Raw genomic sequence first — 19,431 nt, forward strand, 5'->3', positions numbered from 1 at the left:
TCAAGGGAGTGTGGACAACAAAGAGCTCTACCAATCTGCTTCACGCATTCAGTACGATGTGAAATTTGGGTTAGCATGAATTTTTAATTTATAATCTTTTATTTTTAATTCGTAATAAACTCATAATGAACTCTAGGAACCAACCACAGAAAAGCAGCCAGAGGAAATGGAGGAGACAAATAACAACATCTCTTCCGTGAACCCGATTAACAACACTACTGTAAAGTGGAATTTCTTAAGCTCCGTATCCTCCCCGTTTACAAATTTACCTAAAAGGCAAGGAAAAGAAAAAAAAAAGAAACAACAGAGCCTGTCACATCACTGTAAAAAAGAAGACTGCTAGCACTCAAATAATTGTTTATCAAAGGCTATTTAATCAATTTAATTGCCAGTACAGAAAAAAAATCTTGCCGGATTTCCATTATTTATTATATGTGGAGTGACTTGCTAAAGTACTTGGAAAGATTTACTTCCAAGTGGTCACCTACTTAGATCAAGCGCTAAATCACTGACTCTGTGATGGTGTTTGTTTAGGTGGCAGCAGTTTAGCTGGCCGAGCCTCAATGGCCCCTTACTGAGATCTCTGTGTGTGTGGCCCATTTTGCACTGCAGCTGGCTTGACACACAAGTCCCACTGTATACCAAACCCATTGTTATTTTAATGTGACTCTTAACAGCCTACTTTGCCCTCACCACCCTAAAAATAGTTCCTAAGGGCAGACTGCTGAACGCCCTACGGCAAAGCCACCTGTCATAGGAAGATAAATCACAATACACATCAGAATATTTAAAGGCATAATTTTTTAGGCTCAGCTGCATCAGAGTTAGATACAGCTAGAACAAGTACTTACAAAACTCAGACAGCATTTTATCTTTTTAGATCACCTTTACAAAAGACAAGTAAGGAAGTACTAAAATCCTTACAAACTTCCCATAAGTTAGATTATGATTCATAGTTCAATACTTTTAAAATCACATGCAGCTATAGCACTGGAAAATAAACATGTTACATAGGTATCTGCTGTAAATCAGACACAAACAATTTGTGACTCTGTGAAGTTTTCAATCTGTTAAAAAAAAAAATCAGCATCTCAGTAGAATCATTCGTTGCATAAATCTTACATATACATCTTTATAATATATTAGTTGTTATAAACAATTTTAAAAGGATTTGGAGATAGAGGTTTGGTTTCATTCTACCAAAATAGTGCTGAAGTAGATTCAAATATTAGTTTTCAGCATCTAGCTTTGGTGGTAGACATCAGTTCATAGAAGGAACCATCAGATAAACAACAGGTGAATTAGACTGTGAATTGTAGCTTTCTGAATGACTGTTACACAATGCTGTAAATTACTTCTCTGATCCTTACTTATGTTGCTGGTAAAAACTATCAAAAAATGGTAAAAGGGATTTCACATCTGGACAAGCCTGCCTTCTTACACTCTCCTAAGTTGTTGCAGGGCTCCTTGGCCTTCAAAGGAGGGCTCTGGATAACAAGTTTAACTTCAGCCTTAATAAGCCAGTACAAAAGAGAGGGAAGTAATTTTAAGGAACCTTAGACACGTTTTTCATCTCTAAACTTATGTACTCCAGTGAGCAAACACGGAATAATTATTCTTTCCTATTAGCTAGGAAAGGAAAAGCGAACTGACCTTCAAGCTCTTGTTTTTAAGCTTACCTTAATGAGGAGATGTTTACAATGCCAACGTCTACAGCTACAGCGAGGAATCATCTGTCAGACTTACACAAGGCACAACAAACTTCAAACAACTAAACTGTGGCACCTAATGAGGGATGATAAACCTATTTTCACAAGGCAATTTGGAAAAACTACATTCTGCACCCTATTTCTCTTCTTGTGTGTCTGTCTGTAAACACAAGTGCCTTAGCGAAGGCACGCGCTGCACCACAGAGCAGTGGAGCTCAATATACAGCAGTCTGGGCAGGCAAGCAGAGAGTCACAGGATTTGGGAATAGAGAACACCTATTAAGTCATCTAATGTACTATACTGCCAATGCAGGATAGTTTCCTACAGTGCATTTTCCATTCTTTTGTCCAGTTCATTTTTAAGTGACTGATGCATAACGGGGCTGCTACCACTTCCCCTGGCAAATTCTCCAGCAGTAAAACAAATTTCAACATCAGAAAATATTTCCTACACATGCCTACATTTTCCTTTGCTTAACATCACTCCATTATTTTTACTTGCACTGCTATAGACCACCCAATACAGTTTTGGCACAATTTCATTTTAGGGAAGCTGATCTTTAGCAAGTTTCTCCAAAGAAGGTAAAAATTATTTCAAATACCAGTTTACTACATTTACCGAAACAAAAATTCAGTACCTAACTTATTTTATTATCATCAAGTGACAATTACTAGTCAGTAGTATAAAATCACCTTCAGATATGCTCTACCAGATGACTGGAAAACAAAAGTGCAAGTGGAAGACAAACACTACCACAAAAGAGAAAGACAGACTACTGAAGACAATATTTTGGATTTATATATTCACCAAGCCCCTGGAAATTATGTATGTGTCTATAAATTACATTATACATATAGTAGTTCAAAACTGGTAACTACCAAGGTGAAAATAATGCTCATCAAGAGAATAACCAAATGACTCTGTTCTAACCTTACATCACACCAGTCAATAACGATTAAAGTACAGATCTGTAACATGGCTTTCTAAGGCTTAACATTTTAAACACGACCTTCTGATGCACTACCATATGAAAGCTTTAGTTATTTATGACCAATTCGATCTCTCTACTAGGTTACTAGTCTATATATGAAGTATGCCAATCACATACAGGGTACGTTGCACATGTGCAGGGATCTGCAAGAAACAAGGATCAAAAGATACACTGAGATGGTGTACTGAGAGGTGGCAGTAACCTTCTCCAACATGGGTGTGATATACTAAAAAATTAGTTCTAGATTGTAACATTTTTTCTGCTCTCTCAGTTTAATTCACAAAGAGAACGTGTCCAGATAAAGTTAGTAAACATCATACCGTTACTAACTAGTGTGATTATTAATTTAAAATATGGTATCTACAAATATATACGTTTTCTTAACAAGGAGACACAATAAGAAGCAACTTGTCTTAGAAGCTGCAGGACTTCAGCACTGTGAATGGTTTAATATGTTTTTAATATGCTCATTGCAATTGGGGTATACCCATCGTGTACCCAAACCTCACAGACTTTTCATCCAGCAATTACAGGACTGTGTAGGTATCATTTGTAAATAAGGGTCCAGGACATAACTCAGCTGAACCTATGAAGTGTTCAGAAATACGAAAGGCAAATTATTTTGTAGAAACTCTACTTGTCATTTTTTATAAGAATTAATGGTTTATCCAGACCATGGAGAATGATGGCAGAGCACTGGACTGGAAATTAGTGGGTAAGATGTGAGGAGGTGACTGTTGGTGATCAACATCACACTGAAGGCAAGTTTCTTTAAAATTAATTAAAACAATCAAGTTTGTGTATAAAAGCACACATATACCTCTGACAGAAGGGCTATTGATTTTACATGGGTACAAAATTTGTCCTTAGATACTTGTTTACTCATTGGATGAAAAAATTTGCAACGATAGCTGCATTTATTGATAAGTATTTTATTGCTCATAAAGTATACCAGTGCAGTTCAGAGGTTTTAAGGTATTTTTAACTAAAAAGTGTTAACTGCACTATTTAAGACTAAGCAGAATACTCAATATTCAAACACAACCAACCACACCTTCAGCCATACTTTTCTGTAATCTCTCCTTTTGTTGTGTATCAAATTACAAAAACATTGGTTTAAGGATAGTAATCTTCTAATTATTCCTGATAACTCAATGGACTTCTCTCACAATAGTGATTAATAATATAATGGGGTAGGAAAGAAGTAGGGAACTCCCCTCTCCTCTCCACACACATTGTCATTACTCTGTCCTCCCTCACCCCCACCATACAACAAAAAAAAAAATAGGAAGATCATTAATTTGTGTATATATACAGTTGCTGAAATATGCAAAGAGAAAGGAAATATGCCATAGCAACTAAACAAAAGATGTGAAGACAAATACCAGGAAGAAAAATAAGTACAGATAAGAGATACATCCTGAATTTCAGTCACATTTAAGATGCAGAGTAGCTTCTCCAGGCTTCCTCAGCAGTACATGTAAATTAAGTTGAATCTTATCCCAGTGGATTTACAGAGCCCAGGAATGTTCATTTCCTAATCTGATGCTGAAGATACACCTCATGAATACTTTCATAGAGAATTTTTCAAACTGTTCAAAACATATTCTTTATATACCTGAAAGCTATTTGTAATTCTGACAAAGGCTTTGGCAATTTTATTTGTAGGCATTAGTTTAGTAAAGAAGGAAAAAAAACCTCAAAATCAAACAGATGCATTTTCATCAAAAAAGTGACATCTTTTCTAAAAATATTCTTTAGACACCCAAACCTAAAAAGCACACATAACAATACACATAACTTCGTATTTTCTATTTCTTTGGCCAGATTAATTTCCCAAATTGAAACAAGTATGTTTTCATCTGAATTATATTTCTTGTAACCCTTAATTAATGGAAACATATGTTAGATGGGCCCACACATATGGAGTTGTTTTCCCTTAATAAAAATATATTATCTGTCGAGTATTTAGAATACAATATGTGACACACCTAAGAAAAACAAGGTTCTTATTTTTTAAGTCAAATTTGGTCCTAACCTTGTATTCCTGTTGTAATATAGTACTTTTGACCTAGACCCTTTGTGAACAGCACTCAGTCCTGTGTATTCGCAAGAGGGGGGTAAAAGCCCACAAGGCCTTGGGCAAATACACAGAAATATTGATCATGCAGATCAGAAGACTTACATCACCTAACTTTTGACTGAGGTGCCAAGAGCCAAGCTGTGCTGAAATTTCCTATGCTGCACAAGGAAAAAGGCCTATAATGAAGTACTGTTAGGAAGCTGAACTCCGTTCCACCAAATCTCGCTTTCTCCGCTTACTAAAATGAAGCCAAAACTCTGACAATAAGTGTGTTTATGAGCTGCTACTAATTAGCTAGTCTGAATGGCCCCCCTCTTTAAAGACAGTTTTTCCTCACCCCACTTCAGAGATAGACATACACGAACTATCCACATCCTCCAATTTCAGGTTTTTGACCAATAAACTATGCTGCCTTCTTTGCCTATTTCTAATTCAGAGGGAAAAAGTATTCCCACCTTACATTTCCAACAGACACATCCCAGAGAAGGCACTTTCTTTGATTCTTTGTTATAAGTTGGGTTTTTTTGTTAGCTCTACTAGTTTCTTCCAAGGTGATACCTGCCAAAATTAACCAAACAATAAGCAAAGCATGTCCCAGTGGCCTGAGGAAGAAATCTTTGGGACAGGACAATCCTTAGACACTTTGCTCCTGAACATGATGCCATGCTAGCCTCAGACATTCCTATTCTCCTCTATCTGCAATCTCATCTGCATTCCCTCCCAACAGTTTTCTTCCCTTCAATAATGCCAGTGAAACTGAAAAAAAAAAAAAAAAAAAAAAAAAAAGCCACAAACATGGAGAATTACCTGAAATTAGCTTCTTTCCCAGAAAAGCTTTAATACAAAACCACAACCTGAAATAACCAAAAGTGTCTACAGACACAGATTATACTGGCTTCTTTCTTGATGTTATAGGGCCCTTTCCTTTGCAGCCAAGAAATCAACATGGAACCATATTCCCAGTTGTAATTTAAAATATTTCCAAGCAGGAAACAATTTGTCAGCTTCCAAAATATTTAAAACAATAGAAAAGCTCATTTTAAAAGTATGTTTAGCATTTGATGATAATCTTATTTAAATTTTAGTATTTTCCTTATTCTGGTGAGAAAAGAGAGAGAGAGAAGGGAAAGAAAAAAAGCGGGGCAGAAATGCATTGGGTGCTGGAATTTCTAAAGGGAAGCACACGTCCCGTGTTAGGAATTAAAAATACAATTACAGTTTATGGAATGCTTTATACTAAACTGCAGCTCAAACATGTAGGCATACCCTGCTTAAGAAAGAAAACAAACAAAAAACATAATTCACAGAATCACAGAATGGTTTGGGTTGGAAGAGACCTTAAAGATCATCTAGTTCCAAGCCTTCAGCCATATTCATGGACACCTTCCACTAGACCAGGTTGCACAAGGCCCCATCTAAACCACTCTGGAGCGTTTCCAGGGGTGTGGCAGGCACAGCTTTTCTGGGTGACCTGCTCCAGTGTCTCACCACCCTCACAGTGAAGAATATCTTCCTAATATCTAATCTAAATCTTCTTTCTTTCAGTTTGAAACCATTACCCCGCATCCTATCACTAAAATAATCCAAAACTTAAGAAGAGAAGCAATACTTTTATTCAATAGCATTTAGCACAGAAATAGTTCTACTGATACCAGGTTTTGATAGGAAACCACAAACTTGTTTCTAGTTGGGCCTGTGGGAGAGTTCACAATATTCAATCTGAATTATGTATCACAAATCTATTGATTTTAAAGAACCTAATAAAATACACAAATGAACCAGGAAAGTCCTCCTTACAGTTTAACAGATAAATTTAAATATGTAACTATACTTACAGAGCCATCTTTCAGATTTCTTTCATAGGAGAAGTGGCACTCCTTATCTTCTTCATCTCTTGAAATAGCAAAGTTATATTTGCCAGCTGATTCTTCACCAGCTATCAATGCCCTCTTCAGCTCTTCAACATACTTTTCTCTATTCATCTCCATGTCAGCAGCCTCCCTAGAAATATCAGCTTCAGACACTATCAGAAAGAAACATGAAAAATAAATACTCAGGTGTGTGAACATCTATATACATATGTATTTATATGCACATACAGACTCACACTTATGCTAACCTTACAACAAAGAGTGGAATGTTGTAACTGATTTATTGTGCCCTCAGTTCCCTTTAAAGCATCTGATCTAAACCCTGTCAGGCAAGAGATGCAACTCTCTCCTCAAATTCTTGATCCAGTTGTCCAGATTTGTAACTCAAAACCTTAAAACAAAATAAACTGTCAATTTACAAATCAATCTACACCTAGAAACTTGAGAATCCATGTCTTACTGTCTATGTTCAAGGATGACTAAATGCAGGATGTGTCTCATCTGTTACAACTGATCTCTGAATACAATTTTATTCCATTGCTTTGAAGATGAAGAATAGTAGAATACAGTAGAGAGCAGGCCAAAATAAAAATGTACTATCATTAAGAACCATGATAACCTTTCCTGTCTGCTTCTTATCATTAACTTCTTCTTAAATCTTCTTTCAGTCAACCCTCAAACTACAACAGCACCTTACCAAGATTCTTCATCTTTCATCAGTAGCAAGAAACAGTTCTTAGTTTTACTACCTCAGCCCCTGGTTATTTTCCTTCTTTTTTATTCTATCTTACTTAGTGTTTTCTCAGTACTTTTAGAGATCAAATACTACTCAGAGTAACGATCTCAACAAGGAGTGCAGCACCTCTTGGACAGACAGATACAAGCAAATGCACCAAATTAAAGTTGAGGTAGGATGTGTATAATGATATGAAGGCTTTAGCATTTAGCCTATCCATGGTATTTTAAACCCTTGATAATCAGCAGAAGCATTTCCTTTTCTCCTGACCAATCCTCTGAGGAAGACTGCTCTAGTTTGTCATTTACTCCTCCTTGTTCTTAGACATATCTATCACTTATCTAGCACTACAGAAACCAAGATATGCAAAAGGACATTAGTTTGTAGCAGCCTGAAAAAAACCTGCACAAAACAAACCAAAAAAATCCAAACAAAACCACACAAACCAAAACCTGACCCAAAAAGCCAACAAAAAAGCCAAAGAAACCCTAAACTAAATCTTTCACTGAACTGCAAGTGACTCAAAAGTATCCCACCTGAAATCCCTGTGAACAACTACATTTCCTGCAAATGCCTTTGAAGATAATTTCACATTGATACATCAGCCTGAACATGTATTGAAATCATACTAATAGAACAGTGTGTCAATCAAACATGAGCCTGTTCAATCACCTCATTTTTTTCCAGCCTTCTTCTATATACAGTAGCTACTCTCAAATAGCAAAGGAGGTAGTACATATCAAATCAATCCTTCACATAAAAATAGAGCAAAGATGTAAATGTACAATTACTTACTATAAATAGTTATACCCTCACACACTTCAGGATTTCTGAGTTAATTCTGAATCTTCAGTAATTTTAGCTTATTTTCGCAGACTCAGAGTGTTCAAGGTTAGAAGGGAACTCTGGAGATTTTTCTAGTCCAACTCCACTGACAAAAGGTGGGTCAACTACAAAGGAACTTGTACTTCTACTACAACTACTTGTTCAGGAATATGTTTCTTGTTTCTTTTTTTTTTTTTTTAAATATTTCCAAGGACTGAGGCTTCCTGTCCTCTCCAGGCAATCTGTTCTGGTGCTTGGTTATCCCTAGGGTAAAAAGGCTTTTTTCCTGTATTTAGATTAAATTCATTCTATTTCAGTTTGTGCCCATTGCCTCTTGTTCTTTCACCAGACATGACTGAGAAGATGCCTGGCTGCATCTTACTCTCCCTCATCAGGCAATAATACACATTGACAAAATCTCCTTGAGTCTTCTCTCCTCTAGGCTGTACAGCCCCAGCTCTCTCAACTTCTCCCAGCATGAGAGATGCTCAAGTCCTTCAGTCACCTTCATGGATTGCCACTGGACCCAATTTCTGAAGCTGATGTCTTTCTTATGCCATAGAGTCCAGAGCTGGACACCGCATCACAGGTCTCATCACAGCTGAGCAGAGGGGATGGACCATCTCCCTTCACCAGCTGGCAACACTCTTCCCACTGCAGCCTAGGAGGCTGTTGGCCCATGCTGGCCCGTGCTCAACTTCTCGTCCACCAGGACTCACAGGTTCTTTCCAACAAGGGACCTGCTACCAGCTGGTCACCCAAGGCACCAGTACAGGCTGGGGGCTTCCTGCTCCACAGGTAGAGTTTTGCACTTCCCTTTATTGAATTTTATGAGATTCCTATCAGCCAATTTCTCCAGACTGCCCAAAAAACTCCCTCTGAAATGGCAACCCAGCCCTCTATCAACCCCTCTCCCCACTTCTGCATCATCTATAAACTTGCTGAAGATGCACTATGTCATCATCAGAGTGATTAATGAAGACATTAATGATACTGGATGCAGCACTGACCCCTGTGGTACGGGGCCACTAGTAACTGGCCTCCGGCTAGACTTCATGCCACTGATCACAACCCCCTAAAGTCTGGTTGAACTGGCTAAATTTAATCCCATCCACTGCTCATCTATCTAGTCCATATTTAAACAGTTTGTTTATAAGGACATCAGAGAACCCAGCATGGAAACCCTTGCTAGCTAAAACCAAAATAACATCCACTGACCTTCCCTTGTTCAACAAGCTACTGATTTCAGAGAAAGTTAGCAGGTGGGTCACGCATCATTTCGACTTTGGAAATCCATCCTGACTACACCCCATCTTGTCCTTAGCATTTTTTGAAATGGTTTCCAGGATTACTCCTTCAACACCTTTGCCTGAGCAGCCTCCAGTTACTCAGCTCCATCCCCTTTCCCTTCCAAAGACACGAAAGACATTTTTTCAGTCCTTAAAAACATCACCATTATGTCACAAAAACAATCAGTGGTGGCCTTACAATGACTTTGTTCAACTCCCTCATAGCTTCATCCAACCAGGTGCCATGAAGTTGTTTCCATCCATTTTCTTAAGACAGTCTCTTACCTGATCCTCCTCCAAGGGTAAGTATCCTTTGCTCCTGACTTTCCCACTGATCTGAGCAGCTGTCCTAAAGGCAGCTTTGACTTACCAAACCAGCTTGTCCGTGTTCATAGGTATTAGTTTTTGTAGCCGACCCCTCTACATACCTCAACATAGGGAAAATGTGAACTTTACAGATCTTAGACTTAACTGAGGCAGGTTTGTGTTTTTTTGGTTGGGTTTTTGTATTTATTGTTTTTTAAATAAACAGGTCACAATCAGTTAGATCATTCATAAACTCATTTCTGCACACACACAAAGAAAGAAATGCTACCTTGTTAATTAAGTGATTACCACATCTCAGTCCCTAACAGCACACTCGAACAGCGAGGTGAAAAAGGGGATGCAGGCAACAAGAGAGAGCATGCTAATGTCAGCATTGCAAGGAAACACAGCTGACACACAGAGAAACTACCCACTCCCGAGGACAGTCTGGGCCTGCAGATAGACACACTTAGTTAAAAGGGTAAATCAGGGGGTCATATCACATTAGTTACCCCCTAGCACAATGCAATCTTTCCTAGGCAGACTAAAATGCGTTGGGCCCTTCAAAAGCTGCAAATAAAAATCCTTGCAAAGGGATGCAAGGGAACTAACATTTTTGGAGTTATGATAATAACAGAAAAAAAAATTAATTTGGCTCAGTAAATATGAGCAAGTCAGTCTTTGTCACACTGTGATTGGAAGTCTCTCACAAAGTTCCCTGTTAGAAATTGCTTAACTAGTATTCTCTGCTATTTTCTTTTTTTCAGGATACAAGAGGAAGCTTGCCACACTCATACTAGCCTAACAAGGTAAAAGGATGAGGCACAATTCATAGCATTTTACTGATCCGCAACAACACAAATATTCAGCAGATGTCAGAAATTACATAAATGTCATTATACATTAGAAAGAAAATAGGAGTGCTGTGAAACATATATTAGAACAAACCAGAAATAAAATAACTTCATAATCCATATTCCTAGGTTGAGGATGCTTCTATCCTTACATTTTAAGTCACACTACCTGTATTGCAGAGAAGGAAAAAAAAAAAGAGAGGGTTGGAAAAAAGAGGCCAGGGAGAAGTGTGGCACATTATAACTGCATGTCACTACAGCTTTGTAAATTCAAGATGTGGGCTCTGGGAAAAAGCACATCTCCTGAAATAGAAACTGTATTCTGCTGTCTGTTACAGAAGACAATCACAAAGAAATGGTTTTGTATACAATCAAATACTCCTGGGCACTGAAATACTCTGAGAATAAGCTGAAGATTTGAAAAAAAATTCTGTTTTAGTATCATCATTTGAAGAACATATTACTTTTCAAATTTATTCCTACAACCCAACAAGTCAAATTTTAACAGAGCAAAAGTGAGCAGCAGCCCTCTTCACTGAGCTGGGGTTTAAAAAATCTTTATGAAATGGAACACAGGAGACAGAAAAGGATAAAGGTGTGACAATCCTTTTTTTTTTTACTATGTGGAAATCACAACCATCTCTCTTCTAACACGTAAACCCCTTTCCTAGCACATGAAGAGAAGTAGACTGAGGGCCACATGCACTAGTGCTTACCCTACAAATGGGAATGTGAGTGCAAAGCCACCCTGTTTAGCTGCAATGCTGCACCAGACACATCTGCAGCTGGCACAGAGGGACATGGACAGGGACAAAGCCAGCACGCAGCACTGCAAACACAAAATGACCTACAGGGAACCACTAAGTCAAAGCCAGTTATGAATTCCCACACATTAAGAGTGACAGGTGTGGCCTTCAGAACAGGACTTGGTACCACAAGAAACAGCACTGCAAGGGTGGAGGCTGTAAACCTACAGCAGCCACTGCACACCCCATCAACTATGTCAAGTAAGTGCTCAACCCTCAACCCCAACTTAACTGAAAACACCTAAGTAACTCAGATGAAGTAGTAAAAGAATTTTCCAATATTTTTAAAACATTTTAAGCATGAAACGGATGTTATCAAAAAGTCTTAAGATGGTAACAACTGCCAGCTGTGTGTTGTTCTTCAAAAGCAGCACTTTTAATGTTCATATAATGAATGCCAAGGTGGAAATACTGTCAGGAATAAAACTGAGCCTACCAGCAGCAAACAACTGGGGCTACCCTGCTGGTCAGCACTCATCTTGCAGAGATAACAATCCACTACAAACAGCAAGAATTGAGTGGGGAAAAAAGGCAAGACATTTACCATCAAAACATTTCTATTTTATTATAACCTACTGCCACCAATCACCTCCTTGTTAGCTTATTTCTTGTACAGGACACTTGACAGTGTGGAGAGAGAAAAGGCCACTAGTACTTCATCAATCCCCTTTAGTCCCCCAAAATTTGGAATCCCTTGCACTATGAAGCAAAGAGGGGCAGAAAAAAAACTCAGAAATACTTGCAAAAGTGTTTGTCTAGAAATGTAAGGAAGAAAGAAAAAAAACCCCAAAGATACTAATAGATTCTAATAGAGCACTAGGCTTTTTTTTCGTGTGGTGCCTGTATATGCTGCATGTTCCTTTTTCTTGTGAAACTAGCAGAACTGATCACTAGTTACAGAAATGTGCAATGTAAAAATATATATAATCTGTAGTTCTTTAACACAATACCAAGTAAAAAATTAGATCATGTTCCATATTTGTGTGCTTCTCCAAACCCCCCAAGATTTACTTTTTTTTTTCCTCCTTAAATAAGACTCCTAACACTTTTCATCATCACATTAAATATACAAAAACCATAAAAGACAACTCCATCAGCAACTCTTATTCAATCCCTGGTAGGTATTGCCAAGCAAAATAATCCACAGCATAAGAAACCCAAGAGGGATTTCCCACAGCAAGAATTTACTGACCACTGCTTTCCCTTCTCCCAGGTTTTGAAATTAGAATCTAAGCAGTCTCCAAACATGATGTAGTAACTCTGAAAGAGTGATCAAAACCAATGCTGAGTGTATGAAAACACAGATCTGTGCAGCAGAACTTCAACTCCTAATTAAATTATTCAAATCACTACAAATTCAATAGGATTCCTTAGAAGTGGATCAGCTCCTTGCAGAAGAAATGAAAGCACTCTCCATTGGATGAGTACCCAGAGCTCACGCTAAACTGTTGTGGGGTTTCTTTCTTTCCTTTTAATAGAGTGAGGTCATCTTGTTTTCACTGGCCCTCTGTTTTGGGAAATGATCATCCAGCCATTCTGCCAGATACAGGAAGTTAACAAAAAGAGAACTGTGTTTATGTAATTTTTCTATACTCTTCTAGTTACAGTAATATAGCTTTTACATAGAAAAATAACAGATTTAAAGGATGAGACTTCTGTGAATTTTAAGCTGGGGATTTTAAACTTCCATAAGAACAACCAGAAAAAAAAATTAAACAGAAAAACTAGTATGCTCACCTAGTTAAGTATTTATCAATGTTAACATCCTTTTTGTTATTTTGTTATGTAGTTTGGCTATCCTGTAGTCAAATCAAGAAGGAAAAACCTTTCATACCAGGCTACAGAGAACCAGCATTGCAATATATGTATTCGTCTTGTGCAGGAACTCCTAATCAAGTGTGTTTGAGATGTTAAAAGCAATATGGAAGAGCAGATTTAATGCATATGTAGACTTATTTTAAGTTAGTCTGGTTTCCTACATCTGAAATAAAAAGGTAAAAATTGTATTCAGAAGAACATTAATGAATTCATAAACTTCCTTTTATATGCAGGAAGTATACGCACACCATTTTGTATAAATCTCTGTATCTTGGGCCTGTTTTAAAGCTTATCTTATGTAGGAACCAGGCAGGGAGAAGGAGGGAAAGAACTACATGGACACCTATTCTAATAATTCAAAAAAGAATTAAGAAAATGTTTTTGCCTATAATATGCTGTAAAACATATCACTCTTTCATCTTTCCTCCCTTTGGAATATTTCTGCCAGTGAGAGAAGGGCTTCTGATCAAGAATTTGGCACACTTCTGAAGGAAATATTTCCTTCTTTCACTACATATGAATGAGAAAAGCATGCATATACTAAGAAACCTATGCGTTTTTCTCAGGTTTCCGAGTGGGGAAAAAAAATCCCACAAGCGATTTTTTTTTCTTCTGATAATTTTTGTCAAGTAAAAAAAAATATTTTCAAAACAATTCACCAGGGTACCAAACACAGCTACCTTTAATTGTCAGGATTTTATGACAACATTTTTTTAAATCTGAAATAAAATGCTTCACGAACTGAAATTTGGAACTGGAAAGACATTTGTTCAAGGCTCTAAGGAAGACAAGTGTTACTGCACCACCACTTCAAGAAATTACATTCTGGAGGAAGAACAAAGCGTTGCATGTCCATATGCTAAATGGCATAATGTTTGACACACTGACTTTCCAGCTCTGAAAGATCTCTGAACGCACCCTAGCAGACCATGAACTCCACCTCTCCCATCACTGGGAAGTAAAGTGTTTTCGATGCAAGCTGTGGGTCAGTTTAGAAAGTGTTGGAAAATAAAGAACAGTAATGGTTCAAAACATTTATTTCTTTCCATTACCTGTCCCAGTCCATGCACATTGACCATCACTAAGTATTATGCCAAAGCCAGTGCCCAAATCTTTTTCCCACGATACTTGAAGAAAATAGGTTGCTTCAGGATCAGACACTGGATGAATTCTGTTCAAAGTCTTCTCCATTTTCCAGATACCTGTTTAGGAAGTAAGATAATCTTGTTATAACCAGTAGCTTACTTAAAAAAAAAAAAAAAAAAAAAAAAAATCAACCACAACCCACAAACATAAACATTTCTAGAATTTTATTTTACTTCCATCCACAAATAATTTTTTCAGAGGACTGATATTTCCAAACAGAAAACTCGATGGCAATTAAGTAAGGTTGAAAAGGCCAGTGCCGACAATCAAATACATTTGAATAGTGTCTAATTAAGAAACTAAGGAAGTTGGGGAAATGAAATTTACACAAGCACTTCCCCACGGCTATGTTTTTAACTTACTGTCCACTGTCACCCAACATACAGCACATGGAATATAATTCAAAATAATAAATATTCATCTGGAAAACTGCCACATGAAAGTATGCTACTAAGCCTCACAGCAAATCAGAGGTTGTAGTGGATGCAGCTAACAAAAAAACAATATTTAAAAACTGGATGCTGAGGAGAACAAAATCTATGATGCTACAGTGAAGATTTTGCTCCATATCAAAACAATCTGGCAATCTGTACTCAGTGTAAGACCTTCTAAAGAATCCCATGTATTTATACATAGTCTAATCTGACAATAATGAATTATCATGGTACTCAAGAATTTTAAAACTGCATTTGGCAATTTGGCCACAGAATAAAGGAGAAGCAGCCAATTCTGAAGTTAACAGTGATATACAGTATTTTCACCGACAACTCATGTTGTCCAGTGTACAAAGGCTTTTTCTGGAGAGTATTGAGTTATTTGGGGTTTTTTTTTTTTTTTTTTTGGTAGAAGAGTTAAGTGAATGAAAAAGGGCTACATGTTCGTGCACACATTAAAATACTGTGTACTGATAAAAGCAGTAAACACAGCTGAGGCATTTAAACTACCAGCACTAAGTAAAATGATGCTTGGACAGGTTAGTTCTATCAAGTTTTCCATCTAAAGTGTAGCAATAAGTAATCACAACCAGGCTCAGTTCCTGAGGCCCTGAGGGGACTGTTCTTCAAGCAGTAGCAAACGGAAGCTCTTTCTTTGCTTACGGACATTGAGAGCCAAATCCAGATACAGATTTAGCTACCACTAGTCTTCAAACAAGCTGAAATTTTCAGGTTAGGAGGAAGATTTTTAAGTGCAGTTGACTGCACTGTGTCTGACCTCACTCAGCTCTGCACCCAACATTTGAAAGTGGCTTTCCTTGGTCCAGAAAAGTGCTAAGTATACAAAAAGAATAAAGTGTAGGAACATAAGACTCGTTTTCCAAGCATAAAGCTGCATTGTCCATAATATATTCATTATAGAGACCAGTAAGATTAATCACACCAGACATTACTTCTGCTGGCTAACTAAACCACAGCACCGATCACCTTGAAGTAGCAAACAGCATTTCTAAACAATAAGACAAACATCACATAATGTGCTTGCTATGAATTCCAGGCAGAACTTTGGCTAAAACACACCACTACACACTTCCAGCATTCCTGACTACCCATTATGTTTTCATCACCAAGTACTCCAAGCGCAAACTGTATTTTTCCAGCTTAAAGCTTAAGTACACACAAGCACCATAACATTTCCCAGTTTAGCATATTTTTTCCAAAACAGTTTAGGATTAAAAATCAATGGTAGAAGGAGATAAATCACAGACATATAGCTAAGCATCATAAATTCTCCCCAACAACAGTAATAGGGATGACTTTACTATTTGCATCCATAAATCACCACTGGTTATACTATTACAGACGTCATACTCCACATTTCTATTCACAGAAAACATGCAGGAAACTAAAATGTTACTTAAAAGCAGTAATGAAAAAGTAGTTTTGAGTAAAAAAAAAAATTCCTCTATTTCCATTACCAAGCAACTGGCCATTTCTAAAAATCTACAGTATGTTTGTGCACCTGCAAGTAAGAACAGAAAATTAAATATTTGGGGCACAGAAACCTGGAACAAAGCCTTTGCAATTAGTGATTACAGAACCAAAGCAATTTTAACAATCCATAGTGCACAAACTGCTTGGACATGGGTCAATAAAGAGCACAGGACAAGAAGCACAATGTGTGTATCATGTTCAAGCACAGAGGCAATATTCTCCTTTGGCTGCCAGACACCCTTTTACTTTCTGCTTGTTCTGGAAAAAATACATAGTCTCTCATAAATATTTTCATAAAAGTCTCCCTCTGAAAGACACTGTATTTAAGAGGACTTTAATTATTCTTTTTTACTTAAAGACTGTAAAACAAGTGCATGAGACCCAGACAGCATACAAGGTACAGAAGCATATATATAGTTCAATAAGGAGTTCTGCTTGTTCGATGTGACACTTGGCACAAAGCATTCAATGAAAACCACCTGCACCAGAGCCTTTGTTTTAGATGGCTTATAGCAGAAAGTAAAACAAAATCGCTGGATTTTCCATTTACGTGATGATAAAGAGAATGAACAGTCAGTAAGGGGAAGGAAAGGGGGAGGGGGGAGAAGGGTAAGGAAAGGGAAAAGGCAGGGAAGAAGGAAACGGATTAATTTATGTATTTAAATATGCCCTAACAAGATCTCTAAAGCCTGAGATTGAATTCAACTGATACCATAATATTGTGTTGCCCATGCATCTACCTTCACACATTAGTATTTCACTCAAGTGAAAATGAAGAGTCTGTTGAGACTTCATTCTCAAGAGGTCAGTCGCCCACATAATAGGTGAGCCTGTGGGCAGAACCGAGAAAGCTGCCATACAATTTGTACACCTGTGGTAAAACACCACTTCAATAACAACAAAACACAGCAAAAGATACAATGCAGAAGCATGTTCTGTATGTCATAATAAAATGCAAAATACAGTTGTCAAGCTTTTCCACATTTTATTGTGCATCTCTGAACAATCAATTTTACCAGAGATCATAAAATGAAAATACTTTTTCTCCGAGCTTGTATGTCCTCCATTGTGCTCACTGACCTTTTGAGAGCAGTATTAGCTATTACTACACATTCAGAAACTGCTTCACAAAGCAGAGCTCAGTCTTGCTTGAGATCTCCAAGCACTCAACTGTTCCAACCCATCAGGAAAAGCTTAAGGACTCTTGGCTGTATATAGTGGCCATTATTTACTTTTCTGTAAGAGAAACAAACCATCTTCATGAAAATTCGTCTGACCTACACAGGCTATACAAACATCACTGCAAACAAAAGTATTACACCTTCCTGTTTTTTTAAATGTTTGTTAAAAAAAAGAAAAAAATCAAACAAACAAACAAACAAAAAAAAACTCTTCTGCACATCTCCCAACCACCACTCTTCCACAGAGCTTGATGTAGTGTTGAGTAAACAGATAAGCTGCACACAGACGAAGCCTGAATACAGGAAAAATAGTGAGGAGTTAACTAACTATTCAGCAACTAACAGTTACCACTCATGAAAGAAAAAAAAAAATACAGACTCTAAATGAGAGCATACTGTTATTAATTTACTATAAGGTGAGTGCATGTATCCCATCCACTCTAAAGGCAACACTTAATAACATATATACACTAGTGTATTCTCAAAATAATAATTACAAGGGGGGGATGCTGTTCATCCTACTCAAATACCAGAAGTTAGCTGTCTGTTCACAGGATTCACAAGTCATTTTGCTCAACACCTTTAAAAGATATATTGTTCTCTGCTACAAGACTGAAGTAAATTAAACCATCCTCCTTATAACTAACCTATCTCAATTATCCTGCCCGCTTACAATAATCTCTCATCACCCCATCAGCTTTCAAGATGCCAAGCAGAGACTTGTGACTCTTCACAGATCAAGTACTTGTGTGTAAATGGTGATCTTGTTCCTACCTGAGTTTCTACCCCCAGGCTTTTTTTTGGTGGGGAAAAGCTGTGTACTGCCAAAAACTGAGGGGCACAAGAGCAGCACATTTGCCAAAGCAAATTTCTAGCTCCCCTGCCCCAAAGTAACACTCAAAAAAATTCCAAAACACCCATCTTATAAATATTTCAGTTTGGCTGTCAATGAGAGTTCTCTCTTGGAACGCAGAAGACCACTAATACAGCTCCTAGAAGTTACCACTAAATCCACATTTCTTTAGTCATTTCCATGGAAGAAGAGGATATATATACACATATTTGATAATTAAGGTAGCAGCAAGGCTGCAACAAGTTAGATTGCCCATTGTTACTGTTCACATTATCTCCTAAACCCTAAATATAGACTCTAAAATTGAAAAAAAATATATGTATATTTCAATCTAATATCTAAATAATGCTTTAAAAGGCCAATTCTTCAACAGGATAATTCACTGCCATAAACACCGCACATGCGAATTTCCAGCCAGCAGTCCTGCATGTGCTTGCCTAAAAATCTACCTTTATACATTCCAGAAGTAGTCCCACTAGAAATATTAGTATTTTTTTTTTTTAAAAAATGCCAAACCATTTCTCTGTTCTGGCTGTTGTCTCAAATAATCCACTAACACTACACCTACAACTGAAACACAAATCATCACAGCTGGTTTAAGTACTCTGGGCCAGACACTTGGGCAGAACAAAAGAACTGCAGATGTACAAAGGGCTTCGAAAAACACAAGTTCCCTTGGGACCTGATCTTCCACAGAATGGTTCACACAAGCTTGTAGAAGCTCCTACTGCTTTTTAAGATTTCGTTGACATCCCCATCTACACCAAGTCATAATTTCATTATGAAAGACAGCAAAAAATATAAAGAATGAGGGGGAGTTAAAACTTTCAAGAGTTAGTTTCACTTTCATATATTTGGGTGGAAATGTTGGCCACAAGTTAAAACGACCACTTGAATTTTGGCACTATCCCTATTTAACAGGCCAGCCACTGCTGAAGCTTATTTAAAAAAAAAAAAAAATCATTGCATAAAACCAGACTATTTTTATAGCTATCCAACAAAGTAAATTACTGAAATCAGACCCTAACTCCTGC

At 37.4% G+C, this 19,431-nt stretch overlaps 1 protein-coding gene across 1 annotated transcript in view; it reads right to left on the bottom strand.

Moving 5' to 3' along the window:
• XRCC4 (X-ray repair complementing defective repair in Chinese hamster cells 4) overlaps window positions 1–14,480 on the bottom strand; it is a gene marked incomplete at its 3' end in the record, with an annotated part of 95,394 nt that extends 80,914 nt beyond the window's left edge. Inside the window, exons 1-2 of the mRNA XM_008941429.1 lie at window positions 14,342–14,480; window positions 6,620–6,807 (exon numbers count right to left, since the gene is read on the bottom strand). Of these exons, the coding sequence (XP_008939677.1) occupies window positions 6,620–6,807; window positions 14,342–14,480 (327 nt within the window). The remainder of the gene's footprint in view (window positions 1–6,619; window positions 6,808–14,341) is intronic.
• Window positions 14,481–19,431: the final 4,951 nt, after the last annotated feature.

This window comes from Merops nubicus, unplaced genomic scaffold (assembly GCF_000691845.1).
Source record: "Merops nubicus isolate BGI_N331 unplaced genomic scaffold, ASM69184v1 scaffold23645, whole genome shotgun sequence".
Classification (NCBI taxonomy): Eukaryota; Metazoa; Chordata; class Aves; order Coraciiformes; family Meropidae; genus Merops; species Merops nubicus.